This window comes from Sebastes umbrosus, chromosome 3 (genome assembly GCF_015220745.1).
Source record: "Sebastes umbrosus isolate fSebUmb1 chromosome 3, fSebUmb1.pri, whole genome shotgun sequence".
Taxonomy (NCBI): domain Eukaryota; kingdom Metazoa; phylum Chordata; class Actinopteri; order Perciformes; family Sebastidae; genus Sebastes; species Sebastes umbrosus.
In genome coordinates this window covers 28,168,925-28,193,305 of record NC_051271.1, presented here as the reverse complement: position 1 = coordinate 28,193,305, position 24,381 = coordinate 28,168,925, and the positions used below count along the sequence as shown (strand labels likewise).

Sequence of the window (24,381 nt, the reverse complement as noted above, 5' to 3'; positions counted from 1 at the left end):
ATTAAAGCCAAATGTACTTTGATTCTGAACTCTGCTGCCAGCTTCAGGACTATCAGGCATCCTACCAGGCAGCCAATTACCAGCCCGCCTCTTTCTGCAATGAGCAAAATGCAAATAATGTGCACACTGTGCCCAAGCTGCCTGGAATGAGGGGGCGTTGAAGCCATTGTGGTAATGGTGGCATTGTCTCTAATGCCATCTAGTGGCTCTAAAGAGAATATTTTAAATTACCCACCTGTACACTGTCAGTGTGTCCACACACTCACTAATAGCAGCAGTTGGTAGAAATGGAGCAAATATGATTAAAAGAAAAATATTTTTTATAAAATGTTCACTATATCCTGACTGCTTGAGACAGGTAATTTGAAAAAAAAATCATTTGCCTCTGTGTCCTCTGGTGCTCCTAATGGCATCTGCAAGATTTCTCAGACCGAAGGAAAACAACCAATCAGAGCTGATCTGGAGCCTTGCCGTCTCTGAGCAGCTGTCAATCACTCGCAAACTCCGATCAAACGGTGAAACTAGGCAGCGCTGATCAAATATGAATCAATATTATGTTACTGTAATGTCTATTTCTCTCCTCAGATGTTCTCAGAATCATCTTGTAGTGTACTGTTTAGCTGTAAAATGAGAAAGTTTGTGACCCGGCAGCCATGGTGAGATCAGATGAGGAAACACCAAGCACCGCCCACCAGCCAGAGCAAAGAGATCAGAGTTTGCGAGTGATTGACAGCTGCCTCCTCCACAACTGGACGGGTCCAACAAACACAAGGCGTCATCCAGGAGGCCGCTGTTTGTGTCCCGTGCGTCACGTTACAATCAGCTGTTCGTTCGCGTCCCATGTTCACAATGTTCAGTGTCATTTTCACTGTACAATCATAGTAGTTTTAAGCCCAACTATGTAGATCTTTCCTAAAATCTATTGTGGTTTTGTTGCCTGATCCGAAAGTGACGCCAAGGGGCGTGTTGATCAGGCTCCAATCACCTTTCACCTCCTCTTCCTCCTCCTCCTCGGCTCCATCCACTGCCTCAATATGGCCACTCCAGCTCCAAGCAATGACAACATGATAGCAATCAACATTGTCTGTAACAAAGTGTCCTTGTGCTGTCATTTTTTCCATAACTAGCTGTGTGTGTGTGTGTGTGTGTGTGTGTGCGTGTGTGTATTTAGTATGCAGTATTACACACTGCTGCCCTCCCACACCCCTGTGTATGAGATCCAGAGAGACAAGCTGGCCAGTCATAACAGAAGAAGGACACCAACTACTCACATCACACGACTATACCACCAAGGAACACACAAAGGACCATCAACACGCCATCTGCGGACGTCTGGTTGCGTGATTAGCGATTGAAAGGTACTTTTTTTAGAGCTGTATTTAGCTGGAACTGTGAGTGAATTGATTGATTGAACCAAAGAAAACAGGTCCAGCAAGTTTAATGCTTTTATTATAACTTGTTGCACAATTATATGTTTTACTAGTTGAAAAAACAAATGAACTGTCTGAATGCCATTAGCTAAGATCTATAATTATTGAACAAGTTCATTTAAAATGTGCTTCTGTGAAGTAAATTTGTTGAAAACTCTGTCATCTTAACAGCAGGCGTTGAACAGAAAAGGATACTGAGGAGAAGAAGGGGACTCATCTCAACAACTCACAATCACGGGACATCTTACTGAATGACTGAGAATATACCACGGGAAGCACTGACTTCCATCTACTGAGTGCTCAGTAACCTCCTATAGTGAGAAAGACAAATAAGGGTGACATTTTTCTATTTTTCTTCAGCGGCCATGGCGTCGACGGGTCTCCAGCTGCTGGGCTTGGTGCTGGCCGTGCTGGGCGGGGTGTTCGGGGCGTTGGTGTGCGCCGCTCCTCTGTGGCGTGTGTCCGCCTTCGTGGGTGGAGAGCTGGTGATTGCCCAGGTGTTGTGGGAGGGCCTGTGGATGAACTGCCTGTCTCAAACCACAGGCCAGATCCAGTGCAAGACCTATGACTCCACCCTGGCCCTGCCCAAGTCTGCCCAAGCCGCCCGGGGCCTCACCGTGCTCTCCCTGCTCGTCTGCCTCCTGGCCCTCATGCTTGGGGTGGCGGGGGCCAAGTGCACGCACTGCATGGGCGACAACAACCAGGCCGCCAAGGCTCGGCTGGCGAGGATAGCCGCGGTGCTCTTCCTCGTGGCCGGCTTGGCCTACTTGATACCCATCTGTTGGACCGCCCATGCGGTCATCAGGGACTTCTATGATCCGAACGTTGCAGCGCCTTTAAAGAGAGAGCTGGGGCCGGCGCTGTACCTGGGCTGGGGGGCCAGCGTGCTGCTCCTGGTGGGGGGGTCTCTGCTCCACCTGGGTTCCTCTCCACCGGGAGGAGGAACGCTGTCTGTTTTCGGCGGAGCAGCGAAGAACAACCCACACGCAGGGGCAGCAGGGGAGGCGAAGCAACAGGAAAAATCTTTTGTATGAGATGATTTTATTGGACATGTGAGGTCAAACTACAACGTCACCATCTATTACAGGACATTCAGCCTATATTGTGTTTTATCTCGCATGTTTCTTTAAATAATGTGGATTTCATTACACTTTGGTAAATGGTTGTTTACATTTATTGACAAATTTACACGATTAAAAAAAAGATAGCAAAGGGTTTCTAATACAGTGTACTGTATATTATTTAATAGCTTTCTGTCAGAGTGGGAGTTGACATGAATTGTGGGAGGATTTTAAATGATTAGCGGTTTACTAATGTATGTGACCTTGAATTTCTCAAATTCCACTCTGCCTCTGCTTGTGTGCGTGTGTGTGTGTGTGTGTGTGGGTGGTCTGTGTACAGAAGGCCAGTGTACATGTGTATGCTGGTGTGTTCACTGAAAATATGTGCGGGCCGTCAGAGCGATGCTGGTTTATTTACTTTTTATGACTGTTTCTGAGTATTTGGGATTTTGAGCAAATTTATTTATTTTGTTCTTTATTCTTGTTTCTTTCTATTTTTACTGTGGTTCTGCATTACGTATGTCTACTGAACCCTTTTATTGATATCAGTTCAAACACCCCTATTGTCTAAGTTTTAGAACTTTTTTCTTTATATGAGAAATAGTTATTCATGTTTATGTAATATAATAGTATGTATAGCAGTATAGAAGTTGTAGTTTTGTAAATTTATTTCATCATTGGGCAAAAATTCCATAATAACCTTTCAGCATATTGTAATTCAAGTGATCTGAGAGATAACTAAACTTCTGCACCTCCTCATGGCTCTGTTTTCAGGCTTTAAAAAATCTAGCTTGTGACGGGAGACTTTGACCAATCACAGGTCACTTCAGAGAGAGAGCGTTCCTATTGGCTGTGCTCCGACTGGTGGGCGGTGCTTGGTATTTCCTCAACTGATCTCAACATAGCTGCTGGGTCACAAACTTTCTCATTTTACAGCTAAACAGTACACTACAAGATGTTTCTGAAGGCATTTGAGGTGAGAAATAGGCATTACAGTAACGGAATATTGATTCAGCGCTGCCTAGTTTGACCGTTTGATCGGAGTTTGTGAATGATTGACAGCTGCTCAGAGACGTCAGGCTCCAGCTCGGATCTGATTGGTTGTTTTCCTCCGGTCTGTGAAATCTTGCGGCACATGATTTTTTTTCAGATTACTTGTCACACGCACTACTGTCATGATATAGGAACCGTTTTATAAAAATAACTTTTTTTTAAATCATATTTGCTCCAGTTCTACCCACTGCTGCTTTAACAAAAAATAATTTGTTGCAGATCTTGAAAATGTATTAATTTTTGACCTTGTGTTCTCTGACTTTATAGTTTACTAATTCTCACAATTTTATATGTCTTACATAGTCTGGAGATGATTCATCTAACTTTTGATTTAATAACATCATACAGTATAAACTATTCACTGTGACATTGCATTGTCTACCTTTATTATTTTTGTATTGACTGTCTTTTGTTATAACCACTTATGTACAATAAACATACGTGTTTGCATTCCACTACAACTGTTTCTATATATATTAGAATATATATTCTAATACAGGATTATTCCCTTCTAGACATCACACATATATTATCTACCAGAGAGATGTGTTTGCTACCATCTTCTTCACATTTCACTGTCTCAGAGGAACGAGTCATAAACAATAAATGAGCCTGGTTACACGCAGGTCAGTTGTGGGTGCACGGCTAATGGAAATCAGCGATGTCTGCACACTCACACTGAAAACCACATAATGATTTGAATGGACAACAACTCAAACCAAACCATTATTTACCCACTATGAGTGGTGACAGCAGACATAATACACTTGGGGGCAGTAAAAACTCAGCAACTGATGATGTGCTCTCTAACATGAACTGGTGATTTATATATACAGGCGGTGGAATAGACAATGTAAACACTACAGGTAAACAGTATACTCAAATTAAGTTCACAATAGCAAACATGGAAACCAATATGGGTGCCATTGGTTTGAGTGCCAGTTTTCTGCTTTTGCCAACCTCTTATGTCTGTCATACAGTATTTGATATAATGACTGTTATTCTTTTTTATTTATTTTGCTTTTTTTCCCATCTACCCTTTGGGAATGGTCTCTTTAGTGCTCCGTGAATTGTTACTAATAGAAAAAAAATTCAAAATGTAGCATTTGGCACCTGTGGTTAAGGTAAGGGTTTAATTGCTAGGTGCTTTTGGTTGAGGTGTTGCAATACTGTTGTATAACTTCTGTTTTTTTTAGCTGTGAGTTATGTGTGTTGAATAAAAAGCTGCGCTTGATTCAAGAGACAACTTTATTGGAGAGACTATTACAGAAACTGACACAGCATGGGGCCAAAGGTCAGCCAAGAAATGGAACACATATTCAACAGTGTCTTTGTCTTGCCTGCATGCCGTGCACCAGAACAGATAAGACTTGTTTTTAAGGGCACAGGGCAAAAGGACTGCATGCTAAAAGTTCCTCTTTCTTGGAGAAGAACAATGTCATTTTCCTGATTAAGTCCTGTATTTTAAAGCTGCAAGTACATTTTCAGGGATATTCTTCCTCCCTTTTTTAGATGGTGAGACAGCATATTTCTTACCAACCAACCTCACTATTAATGGGACATAATGACATCTGCCTCATAATAAAACAACCAGTGTCATAATGATTTTATTAACTTTCTTTAACCCTCTGAGACCCACGATCCCGACCGACATTATTGTCTTTCAGAGGGTCAGTTTTGAGCTAAGGGACGGAGGCTAAATTTTGGCGAGGAGAAACTGGCATGGTCATTTTCAAATGGGTCCCTTGACCTCTGACCTCAAAATATATGAATGGGTTATATGGGTACCCACGAGTCTCCCCTTTACAGACATGCCCACTTTATGATAATCACATGCAGTTTTTTGAATGCAGTATAAATATGTTATTTTCCCCTATTCTAAAAATCATGTGTTTGAATATTTCTGCATACTGGGGTCCCTAAAAAGTCTTTGAATTACACAAATTGGGTATCACTGTAAAGCTGAGACTCTTGTGGATCCAATGAGCCCAACTGTATTCATGTGTGATGATGTTAGTCCCCATAGTAGCCATTTCATTGTAGTGAGACCATTTTTTTAAACTTGACCTCACTGTATAAAATGACCTGTGGTGACCTCTAGGATAATCACAGCCTCATGAAACTTTACAGCCACAAACTACAGACCAAGAGCATTCAGAGGATGGATGGCTTTCCTAGGTAGATTGACAATAAGGGGGTTTATGAGCAATTTTTGCAGAAATCTCCAAATGTCAAATGTTTTTGATCCCAAATCACAGCATGGCTTTTTCTATGGTGTTCCTAAAGGTGTCTTAATGTGGTATTTTGGAGGGATTATTGATCATCTTTTATCAATTCTCGATTGGTAAAAAAAGTGGTTGAATTTAGCACCAAATCTGTGAAACAAATGGTATCAACCCAAAAATTGCTGCAACAACTTATGAGACATAATAGAGCATGGGGATGGTCATTATATACTTCTATCATAATGTTCTAAACTCTTATACGCTTTTACAATTTATTCAAATGAATTAATTGATGTTTATTTTCTAATTCATAACTAGAACAGCTTGACACACAGTGAGCTGCATCTCAAACTAATCTTCAGGTTCCCAGCTTTCAGATGATGTACACCACTTCTGTGTGACATCTGCTGCTGACCTGCTATCTCCCCCTAAAGACCCCCTGTAGCCCCCTAAAATAGACAAAAACGGGTCTATTGTGGGTCTCAGAGGGTTAAATGACCTGGAATGAGCATGTACGCCCCTTTATTTGTGAGTGTGTGTACAGGACGTTACAAATAACCTTGTGATAAAGGATCTATTCACGGTTAACTGGATGAAGTTTCTGCTGGTTTGTGAATGTCAAGGCAAATAGGTCTCTTCTACTCTTCCTCTTAAAGAGACAGAGACACTATCTGGGCTCTGCGGGCTGCAGGGAGGAATGCGTGTCGCTTTAAAACCCGCATGAGTTTGCGGTGGTGAATAGTGATGGGAAATCCGTCTCTTTTTAGTGAGCCAGATCATTTGACTCAGCTCACCAAAGAAGAGCCGGCTCTTTCGGCTTCCAAACGGCTCTTCGTTTTACCACTTCTGCCTTTTATAATTCAGCCAAATTTAGCGCTGTTTTGACCTATGATTAGTATGTGTGCACATGTATCACTTAAATTATTCAATTTAATTATACTAAGCCTTATAATTTCCAGAATATCATAATTTTAAATTTTTTGCTTCATTTCCGACTATCACTCATCTTGTCTGCTATTCGCGCACCGCACTCCTCTCTCTTTCTCTCCTCCTCTCCCTCCTGCTGCGTACCTGTAGACCGTCAGCGCGCCGCACCCCCCCGTCCCTCCCTGTTTGATGGTATGATCCTTGTCTGTCATCACCTGATTGGTCGCACGGACGTCAATAACACAGTATTCAGTCACAGTCATGGTACTTTCCACAGGCTTCGTGCTTTCCATGCTCCCCATTCATTGTCTATGTAACAGCGACACCTGTGGCCGTTAATTCAACGAAAGTCAGCGTCGGGCTCGCGCTTTGCTCGCTATAAATAGACATGAACGAGCATCGCTCAAAACAGTGAGGCGACACACGTCAGCTAAAACCACAATATCACTCTATATTTCACCTGCTTGGCAGTAATGTTAGCTGACAGGACGAAGGTCTCTCCATGAATCAATGCTGATCCTAGTGTTGGCTTTTCCTGCTTCAGCCTCCGGGGCTGAGGCAGCAGGGCTCCGCAGCGGGCAACACCACCGTCCCCAACTGGGCCGGAGGAAACAGGGAAGACGCCGGCACCCGGTCGGAGACGACAACATTTCTCGCTGCGTAGCCCCGTCACTTCACAAGACACGGAAAACCTCTGTTGGTCTGGAGGAGCTGCAGCAGTTATTTCTGCACAAACGTCCACTGTACATTCACTAAATATTCTCAGAGCTAAACTAACTCTTCTGCAGTGTGGAGTGAAGGCGCACATGCACGTGTAGAGGCGGAGCGAGACAGCGAGAACATGCGCGGTGTGTGAGTGAAGGCAAGCAGGCAGAGGAGAGGAGACTCCGGCCACACGCGAGCACGCATGGGATCCCGATCCGGTAGATTTATACGTGTATAAAGTTACAAGCAGTTTAATTAATTTTAAAAAAAAAACGTCTCTCGGACGGGAGCCGGCTCTTATCGTTCACTTAAAAGAGTCGGCTCTTTGAACCGACTCGTTTGCAACCGACACACTAAAAGTGGTGAAATCTGGCTGCTGTGTGAGTGAGTGAGTTTCTGCTGTGCTTGTTCGGGGTCTTTTAGTAGCAGTCCCAAAACCCCCGCTGCTGCTGTCGACCTTTGGATCCCGGGTGCTCGGGTAGTAGGCAGCTCCTCCGTCCACGGTGACCATTGGCTGCTCTCTTCTCCTCTACTGTGTGTGTGTACAGTCGCTTCCTGCTGCAACATCGTGGCCCATAACCAGCCGTCTCTTTTTACACGCATACACGCACGCACGTTATGTGGCGTGAGTGTGCGCGATGCAGCTGCAGCCCAAAGTCCCCCCGTCAGAGTCTCTTATCGCAATGATTGAAGATTAACGAGAGTTATCCGCGTCCACAGTTGTAGACCACAAGTTGTGTCCTGCAGGCCACCGGGAAGCCGACAGAACGGAGGCGGGCTGACAGCGTGTCGAAGGCGGACTGGAAGAAGGTGAAGTCACCGCTGCAGCTGCTGCACCGGAGCCATGACCGAGAAACGCATGTCGCGGTGGTATTTCGGTGGGCTGGCGTCCTGCGGAGCCGCCTGCTGCACGCATCCTCTGGACCTGCTCAAGGTGAGCTGTCCTTAGTGTGTGTAACCCTCCGCGGTGTGTGTGGAGAGAGAGGTAGAGAGCAGGCCTGAACAGCAGGCGACAGCTGTTTCCAGCAGTAGTCCTCGTCATCACATTGCTGGGTTAGATATCTGTGTGTGCAGTAGCTGCAGAGAGCTTGTAGTGTAGTGGGGCATGCCATATAGTCTGTGGTATCACATGTCTTCTGTGGCATCACTGTAATGTCTATCAGGATGTGTGCAAGGCTGGGCATAATATAGGGCACAGGTTAAATCTGGTCACCCCCCACTGACATTAATAACTGCCAATGATGTAGACAAAAATAATATAATAACTGTGCGATGAACTTAAAAGTGCACAGAAAATTATTTTTTATAGTCATGTTTTATTGAGATAAATATAACGTCAAACCTGCAGTAGGCAGAATATTTTTTGCATCGTTGAGCAAAAATTCCCTAATAACCTTTCAGCATTTATTCTTTATTCTTGTTTCTTTCTATTTTTACTGTGGTTCTGCATTACGTATGTCTACTGAACCCTTTTATTGATATCAATTCAAACACCCCTATTGTCTAAGTTTTAGAGCTTTTTTCTTTATATGAGAAATAGTTATTCATGTTTATGTAATATAGTAGTATGTATAGCAGTATAGAAGTTGTTTTGTAAATGTAGTTTCAGAACTTCAGAAAGTTTTTGGCATCATTGGGCAATAATAACCTTATATATACATAATATACCATATTGTAATTCAAGTGTTCTGAGAGAAAACTAGACTTCATCTCCTCATAGCTCTGATTTCAGGCTTTAGTGACAGGAGACTTTGACCAATCACAGGTCATTTCAGAGAGAGAGCGTTCCTATTGGCTGTGCTCTGGCTGTTGGGCGGTGTTTGGTATCACAAACTTTCTAATTTTACAGCTAAACAGTACACTACAAGATGTTTCTGAAAACATTTGAGGAGAGAAATAGGCATTACAGTAACAGAATATTGATTTATATTTGATCAGATTACCTGTCTCATGCACTGCTGTCAGGATATAGTTACCTTTTTAGAAAAACTAACTTTTTTTTAATCATATGTGCTCAAATTCTACCTACTGTTGCACAGAGTAGTAGGCTACTGTACATTTCGACCTAATGTCAAAATCCATCCTCCTTTTACTTGTACCTCTCTTTTGATTGCATTGAAGACAGCAGCACGTGAACCTAACTGCAGTCACATGGAGTGTAATTATGTAGATCAGGCCGGTAATCATCCCATTTGCGGTTAAACTGTCCTCTGGAATGCTTCATTTCTGCCCTAACTTGCTTGTTAGCTGGAAATGCCATGTACAATTATACTAGCTAGTGTAAAACTGTGGAGTTAAACTTTGAATCTGGTAATCTAGTCTAATCACATATACAGCAAGATGAACAAAAGTGTGCTTCTATCTATGTTCTTTATAACCAGAGAAGAAGAGAGGCAGAATATAAACTGATTTCCAAATTAAATTCTCATTTTCAGTGTTCTTCTTTTTGTTTTTCCAGGATATAATAAAAGTGAGGTTTACCAACAAAAAAAAACAAAACACGTAATGACCCGGAAATTACTGAAATATGTTCCCACCGGTTTAGTGATGCAACTTCTCCAGTGTCATAAGGCCTTTATGAGGACCAGACTGAGTGCACATGATCTAGGTCAATCGATGGGGGTTCTTTAAGAAACACAAAAACTGCGAGGTGTTTTTCATTCACTTCAGAGTGCGTGTGAGACTCTTCATTAATCTGCAAAACCAGTAAACTTGATACTCTCTCCCAGTCCCAGACACAGTGGATGTGCTTGGTGGATTCCCTGGAGTTTTAATAAAATCTTACAATCTTTTAAGGACAAATCATCGTCAAGAACATCCCTGTCTGAGTAGTATAAAGGCGTCATTGAGAACTTTTTGTAAATATTGATGTCCTGAAGTTGTTTGAGGACATTCCCATAATCTCATTTATTCATAATAAATGCAATCCAACTGTCAGCATCTTAAATGACAGTGGAGTGAATGTTTTCACATTCATTGGACCTTGACTCCAACTAGCCAGCTCTGGTGAATGGTCTCTATACTTGGGTGGGTAAAAAATAATTTAAAGAATTGTTAAAATAAAAAATAAAATGTTTTCATCTGCATCACTGGGGATTGTCTTTAAATCTAAGATTAATTTACAAAAAGATTTGGAATTGAGACAAGTGCGGCTTGAGCTGCAAATGTCGATTTCTTCAAGTTACAAAAAATAATTGCTGCAACAACTTGCACCCTGTTTTTTTTAGCCTCAATTTGTTTAAATGTTGGCAAATTGGCACCATTAAAAGTGTGCAGGAATAACATGTATGAATTTTGTAAATGGGCGTGGAGAATTAGTACTTGAACCTCAAAGTCATTGTTTCCCTTCAGGTCCTTTTGTGCTGGAGTACAGAGCCAGCAGAACAAAAGAATGTGTCACTATCCAAATACTCACTGCACCCTACATAGTCATGTGGTTTAAAACCAATCAAGCTGCTAAAGTGGCAGTCAGGTGAGGAGTGTTACTGATGTTGGATGCAGGTGACGCCATACGTGGTCCACTATCAGGACTGGTGCTTTCATGAGGAGGTTCTCCAGCTGGTGTAGGGGAAATTGTTTCTCGACAGTTGAGAATATGTGAACGAAGGCTATAAAAACTCATTGAAAAATCCTCATTTATACACGCTAGAATTTAATTATTATTAGGGCTGTCAAAGTTAACGCGATAATAATACGTTAACGCAAATTAGTTTTAACGCCACTAATTTCTTTTAGGATGTAGCGGCTTAGTTTTAAATCTAGAGCGAAGATACTGGCAACATATGAAACTAGAGGAATCCATCTGTACCAACCATGTTATAATAGCTTGTTGCGAAAGAGATTAAATAACGCTCCAGACTTGCGCAACATTTTGACAAGGAAAAACTGGCATGGCCATTTTCAAAGTGGTCCCTTGACCTCTGACCTCAAGATATGTGAATGAAAATGGGTTCTTGCCCACTTTATGATAATCACATGTAGTTTGGGGCAAGTCATAGTCAAGTCAGCACACTGACACACTGACAGCTGTTGTTGCCTGTTGGGCTGCAGTTTGTCATGTTTTGATTTGAGCATATTTTTTTATGCTAAATGCAGTACCTGTGAGGGTTTCTGGACAATATTTGTCATTGTTTTGTGTTGTTAATTGTTTTCCAATAATAAATATATACATACATTTGCATAAAGCAGCATATTTGCCCTCTCCCATGTTGATAAGAGTATTAAATTACTTGACAAATCTCCCTTTAAGGTACATTTTGAACAGATAAAAAATGTGCGATTAATTGCGTTTAACTATGGACAATCATGCGATTAATCACAGTTAAATATTTTAATCGATTGACAGCCCTTATTATGTATATGCGTGTGGGAGCCCTGTAGATAGTCAGTGAGTTCAGCTGCAACACAGTGAATGTACAAACTGCTGATACTTAGGTGTTGTGAGAACATTGTGTTGGTAATGGATAATGTCATGAATTTTAAGGACAGCTAATGTAGAAATTAGAAAGTGTGTGATGCAAACTGGAGGTAGCACTGTCTCAATCACATTTCACAGTTCACATTTGCATAACATTAAGCAAATTTCAGCTGCTGTAAATTGCACCTATATCTCTTTGCCGCAAGCTTGGTCTGCGTCTCGCAACGTTTCCCATCACTACTTGAATGATGTGCAAAATTAATGGTGTTTAAACTGATCCGGTCCACAAAACATGAGACCAAGCTTTTTGTATGTTTAACACAAAAAACTTCAGTAACTGATTTTGTTAATTTTTAATCCCAGTTTGCTCAGAATCATTCATTCAGTCGACAGAGATTCATTGATGAAACTATGAGCACACTGTCCTCCTCCAAGCTGAGCTGCTCCTGATGATGATGATCAAGCCGTAGATCCTTCCTCACTCATGAAGTACTTTTAAAACCAGTTTTATCCTCACAGCGTATAAAACACACACAGAAAACCCAAAGCTTGCTCTGTCAGCGGACAGTGAGGCAGATGGTGACTTAGTAACAGCTTACAAAGCTTAAAAGGTGAATGGCTTCATAATGCTGAACACTTATCACATTCCTGTTAGAGCTGAACAGCATGGCATCTAAATTTAGAAGCACTGAAAAGTAATTTAGACGAGAGAATATGTGCATGTGGTTTTCAAGAGGGAAGTAGGGCTTAATCCAGCACACGCGTCGCATGGCAAAGATTGCCAAGTCATGTTGTATTGGTTTCCTGTTCCGTGTTAACCCAGACATCCATTACACCACCAGATAGACTGCTCTATTGTCCTCAACAGGACTTGTTTGACCTCACCTAAAAAGATAATCTTTAAGCCAGACACTTGTCAACTCATGTGGGTGTAATATTTCACCACAATGTGTGTGTGTGTTTTCCTGTATTCATTATCTTGCTGATGGCTCAACACTTTGTGTTTATCACAGCTTCAAGGAAAATACCAGAGTTACAGTGGAGTTGCATTCATTACATCAAGATTAAATTCCCTGAAGTATTTTGATTTTGATTTTTTTTCCACAGTGTGAAACCTGGCTCAGAAATCGATTGTGTCCTGTTACCAAATGGTGCCTTCAAATGGGGTCGTGTTTACTGTGTCGGTATTCACAACCTCGTAAGTGGAAAGTTTCTGAAAGCTCAGAGTTCACGAGTTGTGACATGTTTGTTGACGTTGTCAGAAATTAGGGAGGCCATGGAAGTTCATTTTTCAGCGCCTAATAAGTTAATATATTGTAATTTTAGTCGTAAATGAATATTTCTGAGGAAAATGTTGATATTACCAACAGCCTAATTTTTCCCCTTTGTCATTTTGCATTTGCTTTGCAAATTGTCAGCCTCTGTGGCTTCTGGAAGCCGAACGCCAAGCATATCTTGTACACGACTTCCCATGTTGTAAACACAAGCTCACAAGTTTCGTTTGAAGGCACCAAAAGACCGTTTTAGAAGTTTGTATGATTTTTGTAGTAGATATTTAGCCATGGTAGCTCCTCGGCTCTATGAATGGAAATGTCTTTAGGTCGGGCCACCACGTTTGATTGTCATAACATTTTGCAATGACATTCACGGTCCCCAGAGGATGAATCCTACTGACTTTGGTGATCCCTTAACTCTTCCTTTAGCGCCACCATGAGGTCTAAGATTTCAGTCCATCCAGTTAATTATGTCAGCATCACGCCCCCCTCGGGATGAATTGTAATAACTTTTCATGTAGCGTTTGTATTTTAGTGCTAATTAGTAACCGTTAGCATGCTAAACTAACATGACTAACATCATCAGCATTGTTATTGTGAGCATGTTAGCATGCTGACGTTAGCATTTAGCCGAGCTGCTAGCACGTCCCTAGATTAACTTTGTCTTTTAGAAGTAATGTGTGATGATGGTGGTGACTGTGTATATAATTAAATGGCAGAAATTTTGACAGAAAAATTTGAAGTTCATAATTGTCTAGTCCACTGAGGCATCACTTTAAGCTAGGTTTGACACTAAAATGTTTGTATCTTCACATATCTAGTGACCTCTGACTCTACAAATGAGGGTAAAGTTTATGTAAATTTGATAAAGGCTTCTGATGAGACAGTACGCATTCAAACATTGTGTTTTGAAGGCCTTCAAACTCACATACTGATTACACACACGCGCACACCGTGGTTAAGACATTTAGAAATCTTGTGTATTGCGTTATAACCGCCCGTGTTACACATTGTTCTCTTCCTCCTCTTTACTCTTAGTCAGTATTACTCAGCTTGTGAAAACAGTTGCGTGATGTCCTCTGTGACTCTGGAGAAAGCTTTTTCAAACCTGAGAAAATAACCCTGATGATGTCATAGTGATGTCATCAGGGACCAGATCTATTTAACTGAAAGCCTGCATTACAAACTGGACATGCGAAGTTTTGAAAGACACGTGTGTTTACCAGACAGCAAGAATCTAATTACAGTAAACATGGTCTTGAGTTGCATTACGGGAAGTGTATGATCCAGTGTGTTTTGAGTTTGACCCATACTAAAGACTAAGCTTTGTTTACCTTTTTCTTTACGTCTCCGGGCTTCCCCTGGTAACCCTGTGTTTAATGTCACAGAGCTATGAATTGTGGGTTATTCCCTCAAGCAAAGTCTGCAGGAATGCAGAAAATGTGCATAAAGGGCTCAAACAGTCTGCGAGAGAGCCCTCAAGCACTTGATTGTTTGACAGTGGGATAGCCCTAAACCCTTGCAGGCTTTGCAGGAACATGCCTCAAAGTCTGTGATTGTGGATATTGAGTCGGGATATCTCGACCTCTTCTGACTAGATTTTGGCCATTGCTTTTTTGATTTTTTTCATGTCTCTGACAATACTCCCAACTTTGACACATGTAGCCCGTTGACACATTTAGTCGCCCAAATATGTGAACTGGTGTCTATAAGTTACCCCACAAGAAAAAGTTGCTGACGTTGTTGTGTCTTTTCTGTCAAATATTTTCTTTACTATGTTAGTACGATGCCTAACCTAACGCTAATACGTGAATGTCTTTCCAGGTACACCTGCAGACACAGCAGGAGGTGAAGAAGAGGATGATGGGGATGGCCGTTCATGTGGTGAAGAGCGATGGCGTGCTGGCTCTTTACAGTGGCCTCTCTGCCTCCCTTTGTAGACAGGTATGTGTGTGTCTGTGTGTATGCCTAAGACTGTTCTTGAGCCTGTGTATGTTGTTGAGTTCAGTAGTCATTTCTCTCTCTTTTAACCTGTATCTAACCAGGTAAGTCCCACTGAGGGTGGAAACCTCTTTCGCAAGAGAGACTGGCCAAGATGGTAGCAATAAAAAGTCATAAAGATATCGATAAAATGATACTGAAATAGACAATAATACTAAAAAGGGCTAAAGGTAGGCCAAGAGCAGACACAATTACGACTCAACTGTGTAGTTTGGAGGATTTCATCAGCACTATAAGAAACAGCTTGTCACTTTTTGTCATTTCAGTTTGACCGTATTAATGTTAATAGTTGTCCAATCTTTTTAAAATAATAATAATAATAGTAATTATTATTATTATGACAAACTTTATGCATACAACATAAGAAGAGATATGTTGGAAATTAAACTGTGTGCAAGCATTAATAAAAGGCTTTCTGAAAGGATTTAATTTATTCCACCACTTTGCTTTCTTCGAGGTACTTCTTAAAGGAAAGGGGTGCATTCGTCTAAGTTATTTCTCTAACTGAAATGAAGTTTGAGTAAAACATAATGTGTTCGCCAACTTCAGCGTGTTTTTAGTCAGAGGAAGAGCGAGAAGGATGGACGACATTACAACAGGTTTTTGGGTAACTTTTTTGTAAAGCTGGGCACGCACTGTACGATTTTAGCCCGTTTCTGGCCCGAATTTTGAGTCATTTTAGAGTTGGACCAAATTTCAGCTTCATCAGGCGATGTTTGCCATGCAGTGTGGGGGGGGCGAGGACCGATTAACTCCTCCCGACCGGCCGTCGGACAGTCGGGTGATTTTTGGTCGGCCATCCACAGGCTCTTGCACAGTTGAAGCAGAGCCACGAGCCGATTCCCCAACGTCAGTGACTTATTTCTGCTTTTCTTACAATGAGAGCGTAGCTATCAAGATAACTATGTACAATAGTTATAGTAAAACGTAGTTAGCTTACCTCCAATTCTCTCTGCAAAATGGACGAGTCACACACGTCTTCCTAGCCACCTATGAGTCCATATACGCCGTACATACGTTTCAGCAGACATGATGGAACAGATGATCGAGCTCTTAAAACCATGGATGTATTAAAAGAACTGGATACAGCGTTGGAGGCGGGGCCCCGTTTATTACTATGAGCGTTGCTCATTGGTGCATGATGCCTAAATGGCTCGACTTCCGTCTGGAAAAGTACCCGGATCTTGGCGGAGTAGCGTCCGAGATGATTGGCGAAGTAGCGTCCGAAAATTGAGTTTCGTTTAGCTCCCAATCTAGAATAGAAATATAAAACATAGAGAAATCATAAGAAAATATAAATAAGAAATATGTATAACAACAATGCAAATATTAATGCTGAAAAATAGAATCTACGATTAAGTGTCTAAAAATGCAAGACTAGTATATATAGATAAGAATATTAGTTGAAATGTTCTTTATAAATAAACCAGATTATTTTTAAGTCAGTATTGTACAGTTGAAGATATGATAAATTGTGGGGTTATAGCTGCTGATAGGGGTAAAAAAATATATATACATCTTGTATGTACGTGTATATAACACTATATAACACTTCAAATGAACATGTCTACCGTTTTCTAGACTAGACATTTGATCCTAAGTACAATGTATTTACTTTAAGTTGTTAACGTCTGTATGACAATAAAGTAGAATAAATTAAATGTGTATCTTAGTTTGAGCAGTTTAGGAGTAAATGTTTGAACCGGTAGTCGCACGGAACTGACATTAGAGCGTCTTCCATGACGAACACAAAACGGTGATGCACGTCATCATTAAGGGCGGCTGGTTAAGTCGGCATCGATGCAGGCTCGCTGTTGGAGGGTTTTATAAACCACTCCCACTCCCCAGTGATTGGTTTGGAATGGCACTTAATATGGCGGACCCTACACACGTACGCGCAAACGGAGTGGAAGTAGGTAGGGAGAGGGTGTAGGGGGTGGTTTGGAATTGGGCCCTTGTTTAGGTTAGATTGGTTGTGTTGCCAAAGGCTCCTTCTAGTGGTTGAAAAAAGAAAATGTTAAATAGTGAGGAGAGTATAGGACACTCATTCTCCTCTCCTCTTCTCTCCTCTCCTCTCCTCTTCTCTCCTCTCATCTCCTCTCCTCTCCTCTCCTCTCCTCTCCTCACCTCTCAGATGTCCTATTCCCTCACCAGATTTGCCATCTATGAGACCGTGAGGGACATGATGGGCACCACAAGCCAGGGCCCCATGCCCTTTTACCAGAAGATCCTGCTGGGAGCCTTCGGAGGTGGGAACACACACACACACACACACACACACACACACACACACACACACACACACACACACACACACACACATGCAGTGTCACCCATACAAGATTGTGTGCCAACAAGATTTCTCTACCAACAGGTTTCACTGGTGGATTTGTTGGCACGCCGGCAGACTTGGTGAATGTCAGGTAACCATGACAATTCAAATTCTCATTAATATATGTAAACAATTTGAATTATTCTAAACAAGCACACCAATCTTTTCTTGCTTCTAGGATGCAGAATGACATGAAACTACCACCAGAACTGAGGAGAAAGTGAGTGTTGTAACTCACTGTAGTTAAAAATGTTCAGTTTAGACGTTCTAAATCTCTTATTGTATTTAACCCTGAACGTTTTTTCTTTAAGCTACAAGCACGCCATCGACGGGCTCTTCCGAGTCTTCAGAGAAGGTAAAGCCCAAGCAAGGTAGTGTGTGTGTTCATGTAAAGCACACAGTGGCCTCATGTCTGACCTCTGACCTGTGTCCTGTCCCACAGAGGGCTTGAGGAGACTGTACTCAGGAGCCACCATGGCCTCCAGCAGAGGAGCGGTGGTCACTGTGGGACAGGCAAGTCACAGATAAAGAATGTGTAACTTTTAAAACATCCTTTTAAATGTCTTAAGGTGAAGACACCCCAGGGATTCTTAAACCAGTGATGTACTTTAATCCACCTGGGCTAATACAATCACAATTTAGATCAGTTTTTTCTCTTCAAAACATTAAGAAGATATTTGTTAAATAGCATGTCAAATTCTGAATCCATCTGTAAGCCCTTTTTAATAATATAATGGAATAAAATTGAGTTAAATTAAAGGTACATTAATTCATCAATGCTGAATCGATTTCCTAGATGAATACGCTGCTTCTTCTGATGGTTCCATTTAAACAATGCGTAATAAATTATGCATTAATGCATATAACCTCAGCCTCTCTTAACTGCGTTGGCAAGCATATCCAGAGGACGTTTGCTTCCGACTGTAGCATCGATACCACTGTTCACATTCAATTAGTCCAAAAATGCATTTACTATATGGATTAAATGTAGAGTAGTGTATAGAATTAGCACAACACTGGGCATGCTCTAAGTATACTACAGTATGAGTAGATTGTTGAAGGCTGCCTGCAGCTAAACGTATAACAGCATTTCCACTCATTATCTCTAAAGAAAAGAGTCTCCCATGATTCCACTTAGTCTCATCTGCTTCTGCAGCCTAATGTCCATGGGTCCTTGTGCAAGATCCTGAACCTCAAATTGCTGAGTGTGCATGTGAATGTTTACCGCTGCTGAAGAACAGGATATGAATGTGTGTGTGTGAATGCTGACTTGTGTTGTAAAAGCCTTTGAGTAGTCGCTAAGACTAGAAAAGCACTATATAAATCCTTTTACCACCCCCATAGGTAACAATACACCTATAACAATAAACACAATAATAGTCAATCAGTGCTAACGTACATTTTATCACTGCTATGAATAATTACAATTCCCCCTCTCTGAGGATAAATGTGGGGTGCAAAATGTACGGAAATATTTGCCACGGTTAGGCGGGTCAGAGGAGGGTCCATACTTAATATTACGGGGGGGCACCCCCTAGATCCACCCCTGCTTCTTCAAATGCCAGGACATGCACCTGCCAATCAAAATATTTCTGACCTGCGTAATACCCAAGATCCTCGGGGTAGTTCTAGAAAAATTAGACAATTTCTGTCCGTCTCATTTGTGTGTTTTTTTATTTGTTTTTCTGGTATAAACCACTGGGGGGGCGCCAAAGTCACACATTTACAAAAAGTGATTTAAAATTGACAGGTTTAGATAGATAGATAGATAGATAGATAGATAGATAGATAGATCTTATATCTATTTGTGAACCACATAAAGGTCAACCCACTTGATGTACTTAAAATGATCTCATTCCATCCTGTGACCCCAGGCTTTTCTCTTATTTTTCCCACCTTTAGTTGGCGTGCTACGACCAGGCCAAGCAGCTCGTGCTGGGAACAGGCATGATGGGAGATAACATACTCACACACTTTCTCTCCAGCTTCATCGCTGTGAGTATCAGGTTTTTTATTTGTGCGCCCTGAAAGCCGGATTGAGTCAGCGTGACGTTTGCAGGGCTCTTTAGTGAACCGATGGTGTGTTTCCTCTGCAGGGAGGCTGTGCTACATTCTTGTGTCAACCTCTGGATGTGATGAAGACGAGGCTGATGAGCTCAAAGGGAGAGTACACAGTGAGTGGATCCCTCTTCATCGCCTCCTCTAATAGTTTCGTTCCTCTGTTTCTGTTTGTCCATCTTCTTCATTCCTCAGTGTTCAGTCTAATCCAGCATGTCTCTCTCTCTCTCTTTAGGGGGTGGCGCATTGCTTACGAGAAACTGCCAAGCTTGGTCCTCTGGCATTTTATAAGGTAAAATAACAGTCCTACATATTATACATTAACACCACTGTGGTTATTTAGTGCCACTTTTAATCAGAGGTTAAAAAATTGTGCTCAAACAGAGTACAAAAGTATTATCATCAAATTCAATTCAATTCAATTTATTTTTGTATAGCGTGAAATCACAACAGAAGTTATCTCAAGACGCTTTATATATAGAGCAGGTCTTAGACCGTACACCAAATAGATACTTAAAGTACCAAAATTATGCAGGATGGTCCATTTCATAATAATATATGTATACACCGATCAGCCGTAACATTAGGACAGCATTGGCACCCTCATCGGTCTGCGGCTACGCAGCCCCATACGCAACAAACTGCTCATCACTGTGTCTTCTGACACCTTTCTATCAGGACCAGCATTAACTATTTTAGCAATTTGAGCTACAGTAGCTCTTCTATTGGATCAGACAACACGGGTCCGGCCTTCGCTCCCCACATGCATCAATGAGCCTTGGGTCTGACCCTGTCGCCGGTTCTCCGGTGTCCTTCCTTGGACCACTTCTGGTAGGTCCTGACCACTGCAGACCAGGAACATCCCACAAGAGCTGCAGTTCGGGAGATGCTCTGACCCGGTAGTTTAGCCATCACAGTTCGGCCCTTGTCAAAGTCGCTCACATCCTTACGCTTGCCCATTTTTTCTGCTTCCAACACAAAGTTCAAAATGTTCACTTGCTGTCTAATATATCCCCCCCACTGCCAAGTGCCATTGTAACGGGATGATCCATGTTATTCACTTCACCTGTCAGTGCTCGTAATGTTATGGCTGATCGGTGTATATCATCAGATTATAATTATTGATGCATTAATGTGTTCATTACATTAGTGTTGCAGCCGGTAAAGGTGGAGCACATTTTAACTACTTTATATACTTAATAGGCTACATGATAGTTTATTTATATTTTGTATTTTAAGAATCTGAATCTGCAAAGTAACTACTGTAGTAGCCTAACTAATATTGTCAAATAAATGTAGTGAAGTAACTCAGCCTTCTCGGTCAATATAGCACACACTGAGGAATTTATTGCTTCAGTTGACTACATTTACCATCAACACTGACTGGACGTCCACATAAATAAATCTGTCAAATCACTTCAATATGATTTTTTGAAAGCAAAAGTTGAACTTAATTTTTACAAAAATTAAAAGCATGCTGGCTGCATGTCAAGTGTGATACATTACCTGCTTTTTATCTGTTTTTTATAATAAAGTACAATTCAGCACATCAGCTTTAAATTGATAGATGCAATGGGAGAAAAACTACAAATAGTAATATACCGCCAATTTTTGTTGCAGGGTCTCGTCCCCGCAGGGATCCGCTTGATTCCTCACACGGTGCTCACCTTCATCTTCCTCGAGCAGCTCAAGCAGAACTTCGGCATTGTCATCATCTCCTGAGCACAAGCTCCGTGGCCAGCCGCTTTTCACCCCTCCCCTCCCCTCCCCCGTCACCGACACTGCCACACAGCACCCTGTCACCGCTCTACTCTTGGCATTTAGAAAGGAAGAAGGGGAGTCATGTACAGTTCATTATGGGCTTGTGCATGTTTTCCTTCTCCTTTTGCTCTACCTCTATCTCGCGGCTAGTTAGGACTTTGATTATTAAGAGCACCACCTTCTAGAAGAACATGATAAATGTACAGGTGCTTCAAATGGTTATTTTTAGAATGAGCTGCCAAATTTAGAGAGCAGATTAGTATTGGTTCTAGCAGACGTTTAATGTAGTCGTCCAGTGAAATTTCAGGTGGGATTAGTTACGTGAGACTTATTGTGATTAAGTGTTAATTCTTGAGTTAAGGAACAATTCATCTGTCACGTTGACAGACAAACTAAATGATGACTAACGAATTCCAGATCAGATTTTGTGATTTATGTGTTAATTTCAGCAATACTTAAGTTCACCAGTGGCGTCCAGCGCCTTCAGAGGTCACACACCAGTGTGGCTTAAAAAGTTAGTGCCAGGAATGTGTTTCCACACGTTGCAGCACGTCATTGGTGTCATATTAGGTCAGGACAGAGCTTGTGATGTAGCAGAAATACAAAAATGCAAACAAACACAGTGTAGCCTTGTCATCAGTGCCATTTTTTCCAATCTATACTCTTACCCAGAAGCCATTACTAAAACGTGACTTAACAAACTGTTATGTAATTAACATAGTAACCATTCCCAACAGCGGTGACCAAATGTGATGCACCCTGAATTTAAAGGGACTGTTTATAACTTTTTAAGCGTATAAATGTGCCGGATCGGGACACATGCGTGCTCACATATGCGCGTTCGCGTGCTGCCGCAGCCTCTGCTCCTCTGCCTGCTTGCCTTCACTCAGACAGAGCGCGCGTTCTCGTTCAGCTTGCTCCACCTCTAGACATGAACGCGCGCTCACTCCACACTGCAGAAGAGTTAGTTTAGCTCTGAGAATATCTAGTGAATGTACAGTGGACGTTTGTGCAGAAATAACTGCTGCAGCTCCTCCAGACCAACAGAGGTTTCCCGTGTCTTGTGAAGTGACGGGGCTCCGCAGCGAGAAACGTTGTCGTCTCGTTCATGTCTATGTAGAGCGAGCAAGCGCGAGCCCGACGCTGACTTTCGTTGACTTAACGGCCACAGGTGTCGCTGTTAACAAGCATTTCTGAAAGTAACAAATAGTCCCTTTAACAGTTTTTTTTTTTTTTTGCTTTTTCTTCACTAAATTCATTTAGTTTTAGAAGTGGAAATCAACTACTAAGCGAGCAGGTTAAAATGTCTTTAACTCTGACCCGATTCTCCTTTACTTCATTCCTCCATCATCGTTTCACTCTCCAATCTTTTTGGAGAAGAGGACCAAGTTTGTCTCGTGTTTTTAAGTAAGGAGGGAGTTTGTGGGGAAACTGTGAAGCAGAGAGAGCAGACTGGTGAAGGTCTCTCTTTCCAGTCCCATTGATATTCTGTATGACCACTTGATCTCTTAAAAGTTTGAATAGAGATGCCTGTAGAGGACTGCTGGTACATGTACGTTTCCATCCGTAACGTTTCGTTTAGCTGAAAGCATTGTCAGACCTTGACTCAGGATGCTACTCCGTTTTATGAGGCACTTTATTAAAATCCCTGGACTCGTGCTGACTAACCTGCTGAATACTGTAACATGATCTAAAAGTGAATAATGTGTTTTGAATTTAAAATGTCAATGGTTCCAGTCTGTGATTTTTTTTTTTTTTTACATGTTGTGTGCCAGTTATTGTCCGATGAGAACTTTCAGTGGTTCAGTGATGTAATGCGTCCTCTGTGCTGCTGTGCCTGCTCTGTTGACAGAGACCTTGTCAAGTCCTGTTGCCTTACAGTGTGTGTCCTCCGGAGGGCAGTATAGTTACGTGTGAATGATATCGATGCCAACGACCTGAACGATCCTCTCTTGGGCATCATGTAAAGCCTTGCAGCCTCACATAATGACTTTGAACCTGCATGTTGTTACGCTCTAGCGTCCCTCAACAGTGTGAGGTACTGTAGATCAGCCATAGTAAGTAATGCTAACCCCAGCTTTATTCATATGCACAGAAATGAAACTGGAGGGACCCACAGTTCTGGGTATTGTGACATTATATTTTGTTAGATTACTAACTGATGATTTTGGAATTAAAATACTAATGAAAAAATGTGTTTTTGTGTTGTTTCAACGTCTTTATTTTGGTAGTAAATCAGATTGCTGCAAATCACACCACATTTTTCTAAATGTTATTTTTGTCATTTCATAAATCAGCTGCACAGACCCTGTGATCAGTGTTAAATCCATTTCATACACGCAAACAGGGCGATCTTTGTGTTTTCTGCTGCCACAGGCTCATAGTAGCCTACAGTGATGCTGGCTGTGACTGAGTTAAGTCAAAGACAGTTCAGAGAGGAGACGGCGCACTGAGAGTCAGTTTCCTTTATCTGTGTCACATGGGTTTCGCTACTACCGCGCCCTTTTAGGAGACAAGCAGCAGGTCCTGAGTCTTATTAACTTCCCAATGGGAGAAGTGAATGTGAACACAGATTATGACTGATTCTTTCGCCCCATAGTCACCAAAGTAAATATTGGACCCATTATCTTACAAGTCACATCTTCTGAACATTTTGACACTAAAATTGCTTTCTCTCGCTCCGAACGCCCTAGCGAACTCATTTTCGTAATGCTAAATATGGCTGTTAAATATCTAATGTTATTAAAAGGGGGGGTGGAAACACAGCATAACCACGCCCTCTTAGGAGACAGGAAGTGTATGGAGAGGCGAAGTCCCGCCCCTTCCGGTGGGTGATGCACCATCTTTGTTATGGACGGGTTTCTTGTATACAAACATTACTGGGTGCGTGGACATTCAGGGGGCAAAACCGCTTTGGCACCTAGTTGTAATCAACGTACATTTTGCATTGTTTGTACATTCTTGTTGACTATAGACTCCTGCAGAGTCCGACCACCAGATACCATTATCCTATGACGTATTGGTATGAGATTTGATTATTATTATCACCTCTTATGAAATGGGTGTGATTTGACTTGGAGGACCAGGGTCTGTTTGGTTGACACTCCGGCAGGCGTTCAAGTTACGTGAGCCCCTCT

The 24,381-nt window shown here is 41.8% G+C and overlaps 2 protein-coding genes across 4 annotated transcripts; both read left to right on the top strand.

Annotated features, from left to right (window-relative positions):
* Positions 1-1,188: 1,188 nt before the first annotated feature.
* Positions 1,189-3,159, top strand: LOC119483708 (claudin-9-like). Of its 3 annotated transcripts, none has more exons than XM_037762118.1 (2): positions 1,189-1,358; positions 1,791-3,159. In XM_037762118.1, the coding sequence occupies exon 2, from the start codon at positions 1,796-1,798 to the stop codon at positions 2,462-2,464; it is 669 nt and encodes a 222-aa protein (XP_037618046.1). In that variant the 5' UTR covers positions 1,189-1,358; positions 1,791-1,795; the 3' UTR covers positions 2,465-3,159. The 3 variants fall into 3 exon arrangements, with proteins under 3 accessions (XP_037618046.1, XP_037618039.1, XP_037618031.1); XM_037762111.1 differs by having other exon boundaries at positions 1,605-3,159; XM_037762103.1 differs by having other exon boundaries at positions 1,602-3,159.
* Positions 3,160-7,649: 4,490 nt separating this feature from the next.
* Positions 7,650-22,197, top strand: LOC119485548 (solute carrier family 25 member 10). The gene is made up of 11 exons (XM_037765198.1): positions 7,650-8,335; positions 14,917-15,036; positions 17,228-17,342; positions 17,468-17,516; positions 17,604-17,645; positions 17,737-17,780; positions 17,868-17,938; positions 19,328-19,420; positions 19,522-19,599; positions 19,719-19,775; positions 21,104-22,197. Exons 1-11 carry the CDS (start codon positions 8,246-8,248, stop codon positions 21,203-21,205), a joined length of 861 nt encoding a protein of 286 aa, XP_037621126.1. The 5' UTR covers positions 7,650-8,245; the 3' UTR covers positions 21,206-22,197.
* Positions 22,198-24,381: the final 2,184 nt, after the last annotated feature.